At 42.3% G+C, this 17,714-nt stretch overlaps 2 protein-coding genes across 2 annotated transcripts in view; one reads left to right on the top strand and one right to left on the bottom strand.

The window, feature by feature from the left end:
- plxnb3 (plexin B3) overlaps positions 1 to 10,991 on the top strand; it is a 27,746-nt gene extending 16,755 nt beyond the window's left edge. The window contains 24 exon segments of the mRNA XM_062426777.1: positions 62 to 167; positions 1,490 to 1,626; positions 1,800 to 1,976; positions 2,059 to 2,224; positions 2,363 to 2,494; positions 2,636 to 2,740; positions 2,908 to 3,069; positions 3,843 to 3,994; positions 4,972 to 5,072; positions 5,184 to 5,401; positions 5,521 to 5,699; positions 6,417 to 6,483; positions 6,579 to 6,725; positions 6,954 to 7,034; positions 7,136 to 7,214; positions 7,459 to 7,562; positions 7,665 to 7,752; positions 8,194 to 8,360; positions 8,472 to 8,632; positions 8,720 to 8,867; positions 8,989 to 9,053; positions 9,894 to 9,969; positions 10,060 to 10,137; positions 10,272 to 10,991. Of these exon segments, the coding sequence (XP_062282761.1) occupies positions 62 to 167; positions 1,490 to 1,626; positions 1,800 to 1,976; positions 2,059 to 2,224; positions 2,363 to 2,494; positions 2,636 to 2,740; positions 2,908 to 3,069; positions 3,843 to 3,994; positions 4,972 to 5,072; positions 5,184 to 5,401; positions 5,521 to 5,699; positions 6,417 to 6,483; positions 6,579 to 6,725; positions 6,954 to 7,034; positions 7,136 to 7,214; positions 7,459 to 7,562; positions 7,665 to 7,752; positions 8,194 to 8,360; positions 8,472 to 8,632; positions 8,720 to 8,867; positions 8,989 to 9,053; positions 9,894 to 9,969; positions 10,060 to 10,137; positions 10,272 to 10,376 (3,001 nt within the window). The 3' untranslated portion in view covers positions 10,377 to 10,991.
- Positions 1 to 17,714, bottom strand: part of irak1 (interleukin-1 receptor-associated kinase 1) — a 416,029-nt gene that overhangs the window by 236,211 nt on the left and 162,104 nt on the right. The gene's annotated exons all lie outside the window — the stretch shown is intronic.

The raw sequence follows: 17,714 nt of genomic DNA, 5'->3' as shown, positions 1-17,714 counted from the left end.
GTTAAGTTATGCAGAACCATCATTAAATGGACTGTACATGTCTGTGTGTGTGTGTTTGTAGGGTTGTTTGTGAGCTGCAGCCCAGCGGGAAGCAGACCGTGGGGCCTGTCCTCATCACCGTGGGAACAACCCCACCTGGAGAGTCAACACAGACCTTCACCTATCAGGTGAGAGCGATGACTGTCCAGTAGAGTTTCAGTGTCCAGACGATCCGCTGCCCACAGAGCACACTGTTTCTAAATAGTCCTGGCACCTCTCAGTGGCTCCATTGTTATATTGTGTCTCACTACTAAAAGCTCTTCATGATGTTGGATGATGGTTAGAACGTAGATGTGCTGGAAAACTGACAGATTCACCTTCAGGCTGAGCTTCCTCAGAACCACAACAGTCCAAATCTCATGCTCCATCATATCAATCCATCTTAAGACCATGAGATTGTTAAACTCCTTCACGTAGGGCAGTGACTCACCCGCACCTGAACGATGTAATCTGCCATTTTCCAGCGAAATATCACAACCTCAGACCTGGAGCTTCTGACCCTTACCCAAATTAAAAGCACAAACTGGCTCTGAGAGAATGCACAGCTCTCACTCTGGTTATACAAGGACCAGGTGGTTCATAATAAAAGCCTTGGTACACCATACTACTGCAGTGTCCCTGGAAGACACTGTTGTAAACCTTCTCCAGCATCACACATAAGCTTTTCCAGAGAAGCTGAGCAGTGTGATAGTCTGATAATTGTGTCAGCCCCTCCAGTCAGAACCACCACCTCTGTCTGCAGTACTAAAAACAGCCTTGGCTCTAAGCGTCCCCTGCAGCTCCTAATATCGGCCTGCTGCTCCCCTGAGCCAACCATCCATCAGAGGACTCAGTATGAGACCACCACTCACAGGCACCAAAGACCTTCTAACCACATCTCCTAACAGCCGCCTCCACAGTGCAGATCCAATCTGTCTCAGGAAGGCTGCTCATCCCAGTCACCTCCTCCTGATTTCTCAGACATTGCCCACCTGTTAAAATCGCCCAGCAGAACTATGTAGAGAGAGACCCCTGCAGGACCCCACCCAGAAGTCCATATACAGAACAGACAGTCACAGCCTTCTCCTCTGAGACATGTGGTTGCATTGAAGCGACCCTTTACTCTCATCACAACTATCTGTGAGCTTGTTAGTATCTCTATACCAGACAAACACCTCTAAACCTGGGCAACTACAGAGAAAAAAGCCCCCTAGACCCTATTTAAAAGTATGGTTTCAGAACCGGTGCTCTGTGCACTGGGGAGACTGACTATATCTAGTTAGTATCACTTCACCTCCCTAACTCACAGCTTTGCCTGCCACTCGGTTGGAGCTGGGCCCATGTGGTGGTGGTTCCATGTTGCTTCTTCCAACTGAGCTCGACCCCATAGATGGACTAGACTATCCTAAACCTGAAGGACAAACACAGCAATGTTTTCAAATCTAACCTGTGTGTATTGTTTTGTGTGCAGGACCCACAGCTCCTGGATCTGGTTCCCAATAAAGGTCCGGTCTCTGGAGGAACCAGACTGACCATCAGAGGACGACAGCTGCTGACCGGACAGACATCTGACCTGAACGCCTACCTGGGCCTGCAGACCTGCTACATGTGAGTGTTACAGTACTACTGCAGCCTTCTGTCTATCTTTTCAGTGTTCATTTCATTTGATTTATGAATGTCTGGCTCCACCTGGTGAAAAAACAAAAAGAATCTGACTGGCATGTTAACATCCTCCTCTCCTCCTCTCCTTGTCTCCTTGTCTCCTTGTCTCCTCTCCTCAGTGTGGAGGAAGTGAATGACACTCAGCTGGTGTGTCAGACCGGTTCCAGTAATCAGACCGGTGGAGTTCCAGTTCGTGTTTTATTCGGTAAAGCCGAGCGGTCTGTTCCCAACGTTACCTTCCGTTACCTTGACGACCCCGTCATCACTGACGCCACACCTGCCGAGAGCTTTTACGCGTAAGAACCTGATACCTGATCAGTCAATAATCAGTCGTCACATGACCCAAATCTCTGACCTGATGGTGATCTCTGTCCTCAGAGGCGGGCGTGTCGTCATGGTGACAGGCAGGAACCTGGACGTGGTGCAGCAGCCAATCATATCGGTGTGGGTTGAGGCGGTGGAGGTCCAGAGGGTAAAACGAAGAAAACGATTGACTCTCCTCACCGCAAAGCAGCAGCTGGTCTTCAACAGCACCATGGCAACGGTGAGACGAACCGGCCAATCAAAGAAGAGTCTGGGCCTGTAGCAGTGCAGAGTTTTATTCAACCTGTCTCACTCTGTCTCTGCCTGTCTTACTCTCCTCCTGTCCTTCTCTCTATCTCTCTACCTGTCTGTCTATCAGGTGTCGGAGCGCTGCTCTGTCCTATCGTCCTCTCAGATGACCTGTCCGACCCCCTCGGTGACCCCAGAAGTCAAAGTGAAGGGCGTCTGGTTTCAGCTGGACAACGTCAGAGTCCACTACGAGAGCATCAAGGTACCTGTCTGTCTCTCTAAGACATGATATCGGTGTACATTTTAAAAGATAATGTGTCAGTGGAATATAGTGAGGACATCTGACTGTGAGTTTGATGGAGTAACCTGTCTGTGTGTCTGTCTCTCCCTGTCTGTCTCTCAGGGTAAAAGCTTCACTTATTACCCAAACCCGCAGCTTTTCCCTCTGAATCGAGAAGCTCCAGACACTCCGCACCACTTCAAACCAGGAGGAGTGATCGTTGTGGAGGTAAAGTACTGACAGAGCCACTGAAGCTTGTCTGTTTCATGTCTTTTTGTAAACTTCCGAAATGTTGAACATACTGCATCAATGAAGCCTCAGTCTGCTCTGTCAGTGTTTGAGCTTGAACGTGTGTCTCTCTCCTGGTTGCCATGGTGATGCTTGGCGTCCCTCAGGGTCAGGACCTGATCAGAGCAATGTCCAGACAGGAAGTGAAGGCTCAGATCGGAGATCAGGAGTGTGAGGTGAAAACTCTGGACAACACTCACCTGTACTGTGAACCTCCAGAGAGCCAACCAAAGAGTGTGGACGAAAATAACGAGCTGCCCAGCCTCAAGGTGACACACACACACACACACACACACACACACACACACACACACACACACACACACACACATATTTATATTTATTTATACACACATGAAGCACTTTATTAGGAACACCTGTGCGGTCTAATGCAATCCAAAAAATGCCATAAATTCTTTACAAAACTTTTAAAAAGCTTACACATTCCACCTTAAACAAAGTAGAAAAAACAAATGCAATAAAAGAATAAAAGACAAAAAAAATACATGGTCTACATTTTAAAGTAACAGAGCAAGAGTTAAACATTACAATTTAATATTTGAACTCTTGGTGAGACAAAACAAGCAGTCTAAAGACGCCACTTAGGCGCTGGGAAGCCGTGATGGAAGTTTTTTCACTTCTTGTCGGCTTTTCATAGACTAAATAATGAATTGGTTAAGTGAAAAAATAATTGGCAGATAAATCAAAGATGAAAATAAATGTTAGTAGCTGCTCTTAATTTTGGGTCATTTAGTCCCTACTGGTTTTCTTTCAGTCTTTGGTCAGTCTGATCATGAAAAGGATCTTGAAATGTATTCCATGTGATTGTAAAAAGGTCTTTAAGAGATTTATGTTTGTTGAACTGAGTGAAACATAAAACAGACAGGTGATAATGTGTTACAGTAATCAGCTGAGGTTCATGTTTAGAGCTGCTGGACAAAAATCTCACTGAAACATGAATTCACTCAGACATCTGTAACGAAAACTTAGATTAAAACAAAAAAATTACTGATTCTAAAAGTTCTGCCTGTCTGTTTCCCAGGTGGTGATGGGGAACCTGCAGGTGGACCTGGGATTGGTTCAGTATGACAGTGACTCTCTGCTGTCTCCCGTCCCATTGGCTGCTCAGATCAGTTTGGCGGCGGGAGCTGCTCTGATCATCCTGTCAGTGCTGGTCGTCATCCTGATGTACAGGTATACATCTGTCTGTCTGTAACTGTGTGTGTCTGTTATATTTTTTAAATAATGATCGACTTCATCTCACACTCTACACTACACCTCAATACACAACGTTATCTTGTTTTTTTCCTTAACTTCTTCAAATGTAACATCTTAAAATACAGTTTCCCCCTTTTTTGTTTTTTCTCTCTGTCTGACTGGACAGATTCTGTATGACTATGCTCACATTACATGCTGAAATGGCACAAATCTGACTCAGATCATGTGATATGATGACAACATCAGATCTGGGCCACTTCCATATGTGATCCTTGATCTGATTCATATCCAGTCTCTCTATGTGTCGACTTTCAGACCGGTCAGATTAGAGTTCATGTGGGAAACTATCCCATGTCTCGTTCTCCTCTTAATTATTATCTTCACAACAAATAATCCTGTGTATGATCGGACATCCATGTCATCCACTTTTATGATTTCACTGTTGCACAAAGTACGTTATTGTTGTTACCCTTGTATATATGTGGCTCACATTTCGGTTTAATCTGCACTTGTGTGGCAGTTTAGGATCTTAATGGTGTTTGCAAAAGAGCTGCATACATGTGACTTACAAACATGAATGTGAACCATCAACACAAACAGATCAAACCTGACTAAACAATCAGAATTAAGCTTTAAACCCTGTGATGTGAACAGAGCCCAAGATCACGTTCCTTCTCTTCATTGAAGATCTGTAATGTTTCCATCGAGTGAAACATTATAATTTATGGCTGCACCTTTACACACATCAGGATTCAACTTTGGGATTTCTTCTAGAAAGTTCTGAAAGTTCAAATAAAGTTTGGATAAACAGCAACAAACGAGCTGCTGCTTGTTATGGGTTTAATAGATTATTCAAGAGTAGGATCATGTTTTAATATTCAAGAATTCATTATTCATCACAACTTTCTGATCTGCTTGTTTGTGTGTGTTTGTGTGTGTTTGTGTGTGTGCAGGAGGAAGAGTAAACAAGCTCTCAGAGATTACAAGAAGGTTTTGTTGCAGCTGGAAACTCTGGAGATCAATGTGGGAGATCAGTGTCGCAAAGAGTTCACGGGTACACAAACACACTCAGATTAAAGTGCACTAAAATGTCCAAAATGATGCAGAATAAAGTAAAAACCTGCCATGGATGTTTGCAGCTATAATTTCATGTTCTTCTGTGCAGACCTGATGACAGAGATGATGGACCTAAGCAGTGACGTAGGAGGACCAGGGCTCCCCCTGCTGGACTACAAGACGTATGCAGAGAGAGTCTTCTTCCCCGGCCAGCAGACGCCGCCGTTGAGCCGCCAGCTGGACCTGCCAGAGTCCAGGAGGCAGACTGTGGAGCAGGGCCTTCAGCAGCTCAACAACCTGCTCAACAACAGACTCTTCCTCACCAGGGTGAGTGAGGGGCAGAAGGAGGGGACAGGAGGAGGATCATGTGATGCAGATGTAGACTCACTGGTCTCAGATGAGGAGACACCACAACGTGTAGTTAATGTTTGTATTCTGTCTCTCAGTTCATCCACACCCTGGAGGCCCAGCAGGGTTTCTCTCAGAGAGACCGTGGTTACGTCGCCAGTCTGCTCACCATGGCTCTGCACGATAAACTGGAGTACTTCACCGAGGTCATGAAGACTCTGCTGCAGGACCTGGTGCAGCAGTACGTCGCTAAGAACCCCAAACTCATGCTGCGCCGGTACGTAAAACAAACACACCTTCACATGGGAGTTTTTTGTGTTTTAAACCAACTGACCAACCAAATACTATCCTTCCCTCCAAAATTCCACTGTTCTTAGTTCATTGACTTCACTAGGAAAATCAGTTTAAAGAGACTTGAGATTACTGCATAGTGAATCCCTCACAAGGAACTATTATGTCTGATTATATTAGACATGTTTTTGTATGCTTGAAAACTTGAAAAACTTTAATGTCTATCAGTCCATTCACTTTCTGCCACACTGATCCAGGAGAGCTGACTGCTGGCAGCTAAGTTGAGTATCCCAGGAGATCCTTTAAAATGACTCCATTAAAATATCGATCAAGACTGTCCAGTGTCTCAGAGTGAATCTCATCCACCTCTCTGTAACTACCTTAGTGTGTTGGCCTGGTTCAGGAGTCCGTCCATCACCACACTGTATACCCAGTCATCTCATCTGAGTCACCTGACAGGTTTTTGTGAACCAGTCCTTCTCCATCATCTCCTCAAACTCCTTGACACCTGAATCCTGACTGCAGGACTCAGGTGCAAAGCATTTGATCCAGTCCCTGATCTGACAGGGCCAGTTTTAGGTTTATGTTGTCACCAAACACTGGACTGGGTGTTTGATCGTACCTGAGGTTTGTTTGTTCACCCTGACCTCTTCAAGCATGTACAGTATCTGACCTGTCTGTCTCTCTGCTGTCTGTGTTTCAGGACAGAGACAGTTGTTGAGAAGATGTTGACCAACTGGATGTCCATCTGCCTCTACTCCTTCCTCAAGGTAAAAGCCTGTCTGTCTCTCTCAGTAACCTGTCATCAGATGTCGCTGCCTGGCTGCTTGTCTCACCCTCACCTGTCTGTCTGTCTGTCTGTCAGGAGGTGGCGGGCGAGCCTCTCTACATGCTCTACAGAGCCATAAAGTATCAGGTGGATAAAGGTCCAGTGGACTCTGTGACGGGAAAAGCCAAACGGACGCTCAACGACAGCCACCTACTGCGAGAGGACATCGACTACTGCGCTGTGGTAACCATGGCAACGCATGATACACATACTATATGATGTAACAGACTCCTGACAGCCAATCAGAGAGCACTGACTCTATCACTTTCTTTACCTTTCTTTAATTCATTTAATTCAGTTCAAATAGCTTTATTAGCATGCACATAGTGTCTCATATGCAGGTTCTATATTCTTTGATTACAGGTCCATTCTTTGATTGCTATACAATATCTGTCTCTCTCTCTCTCACAGAATCTGACAGTCTTGGTGAAAAATGGAGTTGAGGTTCAGCCTTGCCCAGTTAAAGTGCTCGACACCGACACTATTACACAGGTACCTGTCTGTCTGTCTGTCTGTCTGTCTGTCTGTCTGCCTGCCTGTCTGCTCTTCACCTGCCTGTCTGTCTATTCCTAACCTGTCTTGTCTGTCTGCAGGTAAAGGATAAGATCCTGGATCAGGTCTACAGAGGAGCTCCGTTCTCTCAGAGACCAGCAGCCAACAGTTTGGACCTGGGTACATTCACATCTGTCACATCTGTCACACATCTGTCACACCCGCCACACTTTTATCACATCAACCAAGTCAAGTTAATTTTATTTATACAGTATAGCGCCAAATCCCAACTGAAAAATGATCTCACAGCACTTTTCACATACAGCAGGTCTAGACCTCCACACCTCTGTCATACATGTCAGACTGTCATTCAGCATTTTGGTCAACAGCTCATTCTGACCACAGTTCTGTGTTTGATTGACAGAGTGGCGCTCAGGTCAGGCAGGTCACCTGACCCTGTCCGATGATGATGTCACAGCGGTGGTTCACGGTCGCTGGAAACGAATCAACACGCTGCAGCACTACAAGGTACCAAAAAAAAAAAAGACCAATCACAGCACTCCATCTGCTCCTCTACACCTGTACTCTTCTTCATGTCCTCTTCTTGTTCTTCCTTTTCTCGTCCTTCAGGTTCCAGACGGAGCTACAGTCGCTCTGATTCCTCGTTCTCAGGGTTCTGGCGGAGTTGGCATCAACCAGGTTTTCCAGACCGGAGAAAGTAAGAACACATCTAAACAACCTAGAACGGAAAGAACATTTAAACCCAGAAGCATGTTTGACATCTAGAGCCTAGAATAAACACCACAAGGACCACGTAGAACATCTAGAACCCAACATCTTGACCCTCAGGAACATTTTGAATATATAGAGCCCAGAACATCTATAACATCCAGAACTTTATACCATATATATCCAGGATTTAATTAATAGAGAACCATCCAGAACATTTAGAAAATCTAGAACCCCAAACCAATACATGGAGAACCATCTAGAACATCATGCAGAATAAACTCAACATCTAGAGCTGAAACCTGGAGATCTGGAACATTTTGAATATCTTAAAGCCAGAACAATTTAGAAAATATTAGCTATTGATAACATCTAGAACCCAGAACAGATATATAGAAAATCATCTGACCTCTCTGTGTGGTTGCCATAGAAACACCAATGCTGGAGGGTGAGGAGGAGGAGGGTCTGCGTCTTTGGCACCTGGTGAAGAGCAGCGAGGATCCTGAAATCCCAAAACACAGAAAGAGCAGCATGAGGGAGAGAGAGAGAGCCAAGGCCATACCTGAGATTTACCTGACCAGACTGCTGTCCATGAAGGTAACACTGTCTCTCTACCTGTCTCACCTATCTGTACCTGTCTCTCTCTACCTCAGGCTTTCTCTGTACCTGTCTCACCTCTCACCTGTCTTCCTGTCTCTTCCTCTGTAGGGGACACTGCAGAAGTTTGTGGACGACGTCTTCGTGGCGATCCTCAGTACCAAGCGTCCTCCTCCGATCGCCGTCAGATTTTTCTTCGACTTCCTGGACGACATGGCCGAGAAACACGGCATCGACGACCCCGAGACAGTCCACATCTGGAAGACCAACAGGTGAGACACCTCTTGCTTGTCCCACCTGACTGACTCACTGACCGGCTACAGGCTGTCTGTTTCTCTAACCTGTCTGTCTCTCACCAGTCTCCCTCTCAGGTTCTGGGTGAACATCCTGAAGAACCCCCAGTTCGTGTTGGATGTTCAGGTCTCCGACAGCATCGACGCCGTCCTGTCTGTCATCGCTCAGACCTTCATCGACTCCTGCACCACCTCCGAACACAAAGTGGGACGGGTACGACCTGCCTGTCTCTCTGCCTGTCTCTCTGTCTGTCTGTTTTATATTCGTCATGTGACTAGTGAACTACATTCTGTATTTAATCATGTGACCTCATGATGACTTTCTATCCAATCAGGACTCTCCTGTCAACAAGCTGTTGTATGCCAGAGAGATCCCTCGATACAAGCAGCTGGTGGAGAGGTGAGACAGCTTCTTGAGTTATCACCGTGTTAAACAAACACTCACAGCTGTACACTTACAATAGAAACACACATTCACAGCTGTACAGTTACCATAGAAACACATGCTTACTACTGTATAGCTACTATAGAAACACAATCTCACTGCTGTACAGTTACCATAGAAACAGATGTTCACTGCTGTACAGTTACCATAGAAACAGATGTTCACTGCTGTACAGTTACCAGAGAAGCACAGTCTCGCTGCCGTACAGTTGCCATAGAAACACGCACTCACTACTATAGTTTTACCATAGAAACATGTGCGCCTGTTCACTGCCGTAAAGTTACCATAGAAACACATGTTCACAGCCATACAGTAAACATGGAAACACAGGCTCGCTACAGTAGTTACCATAGAAACAGATGTTCACTGCTGTACAGTTACCGTAGAAACACACATTCACAGCTGTACAGTTACTGTAGAAACACACATTCACACCTGTACAGTTACCATAGAAACACATGCTTACTATCGTATAGCTACTATAGAAACACACTCTCACTGCTGTACAGTTACCATAGAAACAGATGTTCACTGCTGTACAGTTACCATAGAAACACATGTTCACAGCTGTACAGTTACCATATAATCACACTCTCACTGCCCTACAGTTACCGTACAACTGCATGCTCACTGCCGTACAGTTGCCATAGAAACACACACTCACGACCGAAGAGTTACCATAGAAGCAACATGCTTACTGCAGTACAGTCACCATAGAAACACACACTCACTGCCCTAAAGTGTTAGAGTTAGAGTGCTAATGTGACACCATTTTTTGTGTGTGTGTGTGTGCAGGTATTACAGTGACATCCACAGCGCTGCATCAGGCTGTTACCAGGAGATGAACTCCACTCTGACTGAACTGTCTGGGGTCAGTAAACAGAAACTAAACTTCAGATTAATGTCTGAGCAGAAAACCAAAAAAAAAACCAGTCATTTAACCATGTGTGTGTCTTCTCAGCAGAGTTTTGCCTCCGAGATGAACAGCCTTGTTGCTCTGCATGAACTCTACAAGTACATCAACAAATATTATGACCAGGTAAGACACACACACACAAACACACACACACACACACACACACACACACACACACAAACACACACACACACACACACAGGTCAAAGTCCGTTTACTAAAAAATATGTTTACCCTTGACCGTGTCCGTCTCTCAGATCATCATGTCTCTGGAGGAGGACAGTTCAGGTCAGAAGATGCAGTTGGCGTACCGACTGCAGCAGGTCGCCGCCCTGGTGGAGAACAAGGTCACTGACCTCTGATAACCTATAAAACCCATTCAAACTCCAGGAAGCACTGACCCCTGACCCCTGGGACCCCGAAGAAACTCAAGCACACACTGAGGATGAATATGGGTCTGAGACACTGAAACACTGAAAATCATTGAACTCCTGTTAACACTGTGTCTTCCTGCTGTGTGTGTGTTTGTGTGTGTTCGTGTGTGTGTGTGTGTGTGTGTGTGTGAGAGAGAGAGTGAGAGTGTGTGTGTGTGTGTGTGTGTGTGTGTGTGTGTGTTGGGGTTACGAGGTTTTTATAGTCAGACTCAGGAGATCCCAGTTTTTTTAGATTCTTCACACTGTAGCAGCAGCAGTCGAACGTTTACTTCATGTTGCTTCTCAGCAGCTTATAAGTTAAATTATTTAAAGTCATTTATTTTTATTTAAGATTTTTTTTTTTTTATATGTCTTAACCAGACAGCGATAGTAGAGAGATGACAGGAAACAAGAGAAAATGAGATGTAACAGAAGTCCCTGGCTGGATTCAAACCAAGGATGTTATAGTTAATTGTCAGCGTTTTAAGTCAAGAGCTTCTCCTAAAGGTGCCTTCAGACAGCGAGCTTTAATAGAGCGTTTTATAGCTTTGAACATTGAGCAAATATAACAGGATTAATAACAACTTGCTTGTCAAAGATGTTGTTTATTGTCCCGAACTGGATCAAGTTCTCTGATGGTAAAAAGTTCATCATTCAGGAAGCTCACACAGTAAAATCAGCACCTGTGTTTATATATTTCCTGCAGCTAAAGTTAAAAAAGATGAACCATCATGAACCTCTCCGTGCTGCTGCCATCAGGTTTACATTAAAAACAAAGGAGGCAACAGCAGCAGCCACTCACTGTGTGAAAGCACCTTTAAGAGGTTTTTTAATCGGTCCACTCTTTTATCACATCAGCTGAGTCTAAGGACCGCTAAATGTCTACCAATCATCTAAATCTCTGGCCAAAATCTCTAAAGTCCCCCTCCGGTTTATTGCTACTACAGCTGGATGTTTGAGCTTCACTGTGCAGAGTGATGTATATGCAGCGTTTGACAGTAGAAAGCTGTTTGCACATTTATCTGCTGCGGGGGGATTTTCCAGGAGACCTTTCTGAAATTTGAGGAACGAGGAAGAAGGAGTGATGTTATTATTTAAGGATTTTAATTAAATAATTGAACTTTTTTTTGTGGGGGAAAAAAACACACTAGACAGATGAGTATTCAAAGCAGAGTATTTTATATACATCTTAAAACATGTCTGGAGGGGATTTTTTAACAACAATTTGAACCAGAAGTTAAAGATAAACTGAATTATAACGTTTTCTTTTTAACAGATTAAACCTCAGCCTAAAACTAACCTGAACTCAACGTGAACCAAACCTCAACCGACACCAAATTTACACCAACCTGACAGCAGTCTGTGGTGGAAAAAAACGACAATCTAACCAATCAGATCAGGGAAAAAATCACCGTCACCTGCTGCCTTGCACTATATTTCCCAGAGTTCCTTGCTGTTCTGCTGTCTGTCCTCAGTGTGAAGAGTCAGAAAGCACAATTTTAATTGTTTTTACTGATCACGTGTATCGATTATTGATCTGCTGATCTGAGACATGCTGGATGTTTTTTTATCAACAGTATTGCTAACAATATTTTTTTTGCCTTTACAACTGAAACCAGCAACGTCTCTGCACGTCAGTGACTTTAAAGATCCCAGAATTTAGGGATTTGGGAGTTGTACTAGACGCAATAATAAAAATCAGGGACGGTTTTAAAATCATGTTTTCAGTGTGATTTGAGTTTCTGTTAATCTCTTATAAAGAGAAGCTGAAGCTGAAGTTTCCAGCTCTTGTAACCAATTTTTTTTACCTGGAGCTTTTCAGGTAAATCGACCTCCGATCAACCTCTTGACCCCCATTTGTTCTAAGTATTTTCAGTCTTTCTCAGTTCCCAGTAGAATCCAGATTTACTCCACAGGGTTCTCATATTTGTATAAATACCAGCGCTGAATTGTTTTATCAGCGTGCAACAAATGAGTGGCTTGAAGCAGAGCGACAAATTAACCAGTAACACTTAATAAACCTTCTAGTGCTGCTGTAGATGAAAAAGCTGCTGAGGTTAATTTTGTCCGCTGATATTACGATAAAGTGTTTTTTGAGAAAGGTAGAAAATGAAACTTAATTTAAAAGGTACTGAGCTCACAGATCCACTTGGTTCCAATACTTTCAGATCAGATGAGCTTTGAAAATTAAATTAATCTCTTTGGGTTTGGGTCGATTTTGCACAGGGCTGTTGTAGATCAAGTCCCAGATCAAGTTAATCTCACACAGGATGATTTTTCTAATTGGGTACATTTTTATGGACTCTTCTCTTGTCACAACAATGTCAATTATGTCTCCTTTCGATCACAGACCAATCAGAACTAGACAGGATTTGATCCAAAGACTAAACATGATAAAGAGAATCACAAAAGGTGTAAAACAGAAATTGGAATCACACTGAACGTTGAAAATTAAAGTCCAACCTGCTGAATGAACAAAGAGCTGATAGACGATAAAAACAATCGGAAATCTGGGGGGAGGAGTTTAAACTGTGTGTATGTGTGTGTGTATGTGTGTGTGTGTGTGTGTGTGTGTGTGTTAGTCACTAACTTATTGTGTGTACATATTGTAAGTCCTATTTATACCTATTTATCTCAGCTGTGCCTTCACTCTTGCAGCTAGGTGGCGCTGTCTGTCTGGATTGACAGCAGCTTTATTAATCACGTTTCCCAGCGTACCATGGGAAGATAAATTAATTCAAACTTAACTTATCGTGTCCAAGTCCAACATCACACCCGAACAGTCTTGAGGAAAACTGGACATGCTAAACAGCTAGCTAGCATAACTGGCATAACATCATGCTAGGTGTTCGTGTTTGAAGCTGGTATATAACAAACGACGTCTGAAATTTGACAAAACAGCATAATGTCACGTTTAATACATATTTCTGCAACTACGTACAAACAGCTAGTATTACAAGAAAGCTAACTCTTTGTATGAACAGCGTAAACAGTGTTATGCTTGCTACAACAGCTACAATTGTTGTTGTCAGGTGGCTAAAAGTGTATAATATTACTAAATAACCAGCTGCAAGCAGTGGCTGTGGCTCAGGAGGTTAGAGCGGGTCGCCCACTAATCGCAGGGGTTGGCGGTTTGATCCCCAGCTCTTCCTGTCAATGTGTCAAAGTGTCACTGAGCGAGACACACTGAACCCTGAGTTGCCCCAGATGGTCAGGCCAGCGCCTAACATTGGCCGCTCTGCCGCCATCAGTGTGAGAGTCCGTGTGAATGAGTGAATGAGAGGCAAAAATTGTAAAGCGCTTTGTCTGTAATGGTAAGCGCTGTGTGAGTGTAGTCCATTTGCAAGCAGATAGCATATTTGGTGTTAGGTGCAACACACAGCGTCCACCCATTTAAAAAACTAAAGGTTTTGTGTGATGTGTGTTCCCCTTCGTAATGATGCTGAATGTAGCTATCTGATACTGAGCCCCAAAGTAGTCATAAAGAGAAGAAAATATATATTAAGCTCACGTTTTAGTATGTCGAATGCTATTGTGTGTGAACAAGATATAATTCATTCCAACATTTTGATAATTTAATGGGCACAATATACAACTGGCATATATCTCTTTTTTATTTAAGAGATAGCAAACAGTGTGAAGACAGAATGAGTTAGTGCGTCTTTATGTGCGGTGGATATACTCTGAGTAAGATGTACTGTAGTTCTGCGTTCAACATCGGCTTCATTATGATGAAGTTAATTGATGCCAAGTTAAGGTGGATCTTATAGTTAAGCCTTTAATCATCAGTGTACACTTGTGGGTGTGCAAAACATGCCTTGCATAATTAGGCCTGTGCTTTTAAAGAATGCACAACCACATCAAGCCAATTAGCTGTTAATAAGGCGTTACTATAGCGACCAAATGGTGATTGAAATCTTAATCTACTAAACTAAGCAGTATTTATCAGTTGAGTTGCAATGATAGTGAATTGTAAATACAGTACATTTAAATCTCTGAATATAAAACTTATCCCGTGCACATAAATTAACCAATAATATGGGAATAAATTGTGTCTTGTGCACACACAATAGTGTAGTAAAATGTGGCTATGACCGCTCTGGGGCTCCGTAATCTGACGCTACAATAGCTACAAAACTATGGCTACAGCTTCCATATCCATTGTTATGCTAGTTATGTTTAGCTACTTACTTAATTTAACATTTGCATAGATTCATGTTATATTTGTCACAATCAGCTGTATCGATAGGCTGAATCCAAATGTCCAGACTTTCTGCATTTGCAGACTTGGAGACTTCACTCGATATGAATGTGCCGTCAAAAGCAATAATAATAATTAGACAGGACTTCACCGGTTTTAGTCCAACTGAGAAAAACATCGGGCTCATGTACGATGTGAAGATCCTCAGTTGAGGGTTTAATGTCATTCAGATCACACTTATCCATGGAGGGCTGAATTAAGGCCAACTGGACTTGGTTGTAAGTACTTGGAGACGTCTGACCTCTCATTTAAGAGGCTTTTTCAGTTCTAACTGACTAAAGGGGAGTCCCAGATATTTAACATCTGTGGGATATGACTTGGGTTCATTGGTGCTCCTTGCTTTTGTAACATCAGTCGTTAGACTTGTTGGAGTCACCTGAGGTCAAGTGTAAATGACAGTTGAAGTTGTCTCGAACCACAAATGGTTGTTAAATCTGCCGGGAAGGAATCTCCCATAACAGGAGATTTAACAACCATTCATATACAATTAGAAGTGAAGAAGCCCTTTGAGAGGCAGAACATCTTCGAGCATCTATGACCAAGTCTATTCAACCCTTCTGTGTTAAGAGAAATAAAGAAACTGTTCAGACATAAACTCTGAGATCATTAGAGGGTCAAGAAACCGGCCAACAATCAAGTCTGAAGTCTCTGAGTGTATTTCATCTTCAGACGGCCTCACAGACGTGGTGATGATTGTCAGTCTGTAAGTCCAGAGAGCGAAGGTTTGGATTCAGCCGTATAAACACAGAAACCAGGAGATTATGAGCTTTGTCTCCATGGAAACAAGCTATTGCTAAAGCTGTTAGTGTCTCTTCCCGCTCTCTGTGTCGAGTTTTCACAAAGTGAAGACAGAGTCAGAGTTTTACTTCTTCTTCATGGTTTCAACTTGACCTGGGACTCCTGACAGGATACTTCCTGGACTTGTGCTGTATGTTTTTCTGTGTAAATGGACTGAGACTGAACCCACCAGGCAATAACAGACTCTGACTGCCAGCAGTCGTCTCTGCTGTAAAAACCGAAACAGGAAACTGGTAGATTTTGTAATAAAGTGAGACTTTTATTGAATGAGCTTCCTGCTGACTGAACGCAGCCTCTGTACCTTTCTTCTTCTTCTGATATTTCTGATGATTATCTCTGTTTAATCGGAACGTTTCTCCTCTGTGTTTTTGCCTTGCGTGTTTTTTGAGCCTGTGTTTGACCCGTAGTTGTAGTTTCTCTGCTCAGAATAGACTTCTGCATGCGTGTGATGATGATGACGATGATGATGATGATGAAGATTTATGGTGCTTCTCTTCAAGATTAAATTTTTTGTAATAAAGACGAGAGACGGGGCTTAACCTCCGCCGTGTCACTGATGATGTATGTAAAGTGAGGAACACGGTCAGAGCCTCACCTTTGACCCTCCTGATCTCTGTACAGTTTTCTAATCTTCTCGGACACGATGAAACAGATTCTCCGCTCTGATTGGACGAGCTCTGTTTGTTACTGAAATGTTTTTCTACAAGGGAATAAAAACTTTAAAGGGTTTGTATAAAATAAATCCCCGATCAGTGTAATGAAGCACAGACTGCTTTTCTACTGACTGTGTACAGTTTCCTAACAATGTGTAAATGTGCCTGTAAATACCTGTCTAAGGATGATGATGATGATGATGATGAAGACGAGTCAGTGTGTCATGGAAATGTGTTTTTATTGTGAAGAGGCAGGAGGCCAAACACAATTTGTATCATGTAAAAATAAAGTTATAATTTTAACATTTCTCTGTCTGTGCAGTGTGGTGTTATTATACTATAACCAAGTTTTAGTGATAAAATGTTGGTTTGATACCTGACTATGAAAATAATAATCATGTTTGTGTGTTAGATTTATTTCTTATATTGATATACAGTAATATCAGGATCCATGTGTTGTATCTTGATAATATTCGGATCAATATATTGTATATTAATAGTATGAGGATCCATATCTTGTAATGTTATAATATCAAGATCGAAATCTTCTATCTTGACAATATCAGGATCAATATATTTTATTTTAAAATGTAAATATCCATATCCTGATAATATCCAAATCCATATCTTGTATTGTCATGATATCAAAATCTTACATCTTGAGAATATCAGATCCATGTCTTGTATTATTATAATATAAAGATCCATATCTTGCCAATATCAGGATCCTAATATTGTATACTAATAGTATCAGGATCCATATCTTATATTATTATTATATAAAGATCCATATCTTGTCTCTTGATAATATTCTCTGGTCATAAGATTAAAATAAATCATCTTTCTGGAGTCTCTGGGGCTCCATTCATGCTGTATGTTATATGTCCAGTAATGTAGGTAAGTATTGATTAACAACCCATTTACGTACGTTTTACTCTATCAATCAGAATCCTCCAATAATCAGACTGTGTTGACTCTTCAATGGACACCTCAACAGTCCTGTAGGAGCTCATAAACTCTGGTCAGATTCTGTTGTTGATAAAAATAAAACACTGTAATAGAATATTGTTACAATATAGTTTTACCAGTTTGTTATACATAAAAATATAAATGGACACCATCACTAGTGTCTTCAGTGTCCCTCTGACATAAAATGCAATTATAAAATACTTAAGTCTTAGATACTGTTCAGTGAGCTTCAATAAGGATTAATCAACCATTTATTAATGACTGATGGGGAATTCATGAATGTGAATTGAAGTAGAGACTAATTATGAGTCAAAATATGAACAGTGTGTAAGGGTTAAGGAGTGTAAGAAGGGTATGCTTATTTTTAAGTTAATATAGTTAATATAACACTGACATGAAACAGATGTTATGTTCAGAATACACCAAGAAAGACACATTACAAGAATACATCAGAGAAAAACATGATGATACAATTATAATGTATTTATAATGTATTTACATCTAAATTAATCTGGATTTGTCTTTATTTTTTGTTAATATTATATTTCCAATATTCTTATCATAGGTTTTGGTTTCCACTGTCTGTTTCCACTGGTCCCAGTTTGG

The sequence above is a fragment of the Scomber scombrus genome, chromosome 10 (assembly GCF_963691925.1).
Source record: "Scomber scombrus chromosome 10, fScoSco1.1, whole genome shotgun sequence".
NCBI lineage: Eukaryota > Metazoa > Chordata > Actinopteri > Scombriformes > Scombridae > Scomber > Scomber scombrus.
Note: the sequence above shows the minus strand (reverse complement) of the source record. Positions and strands in the feature narration are given on the sequence as shown.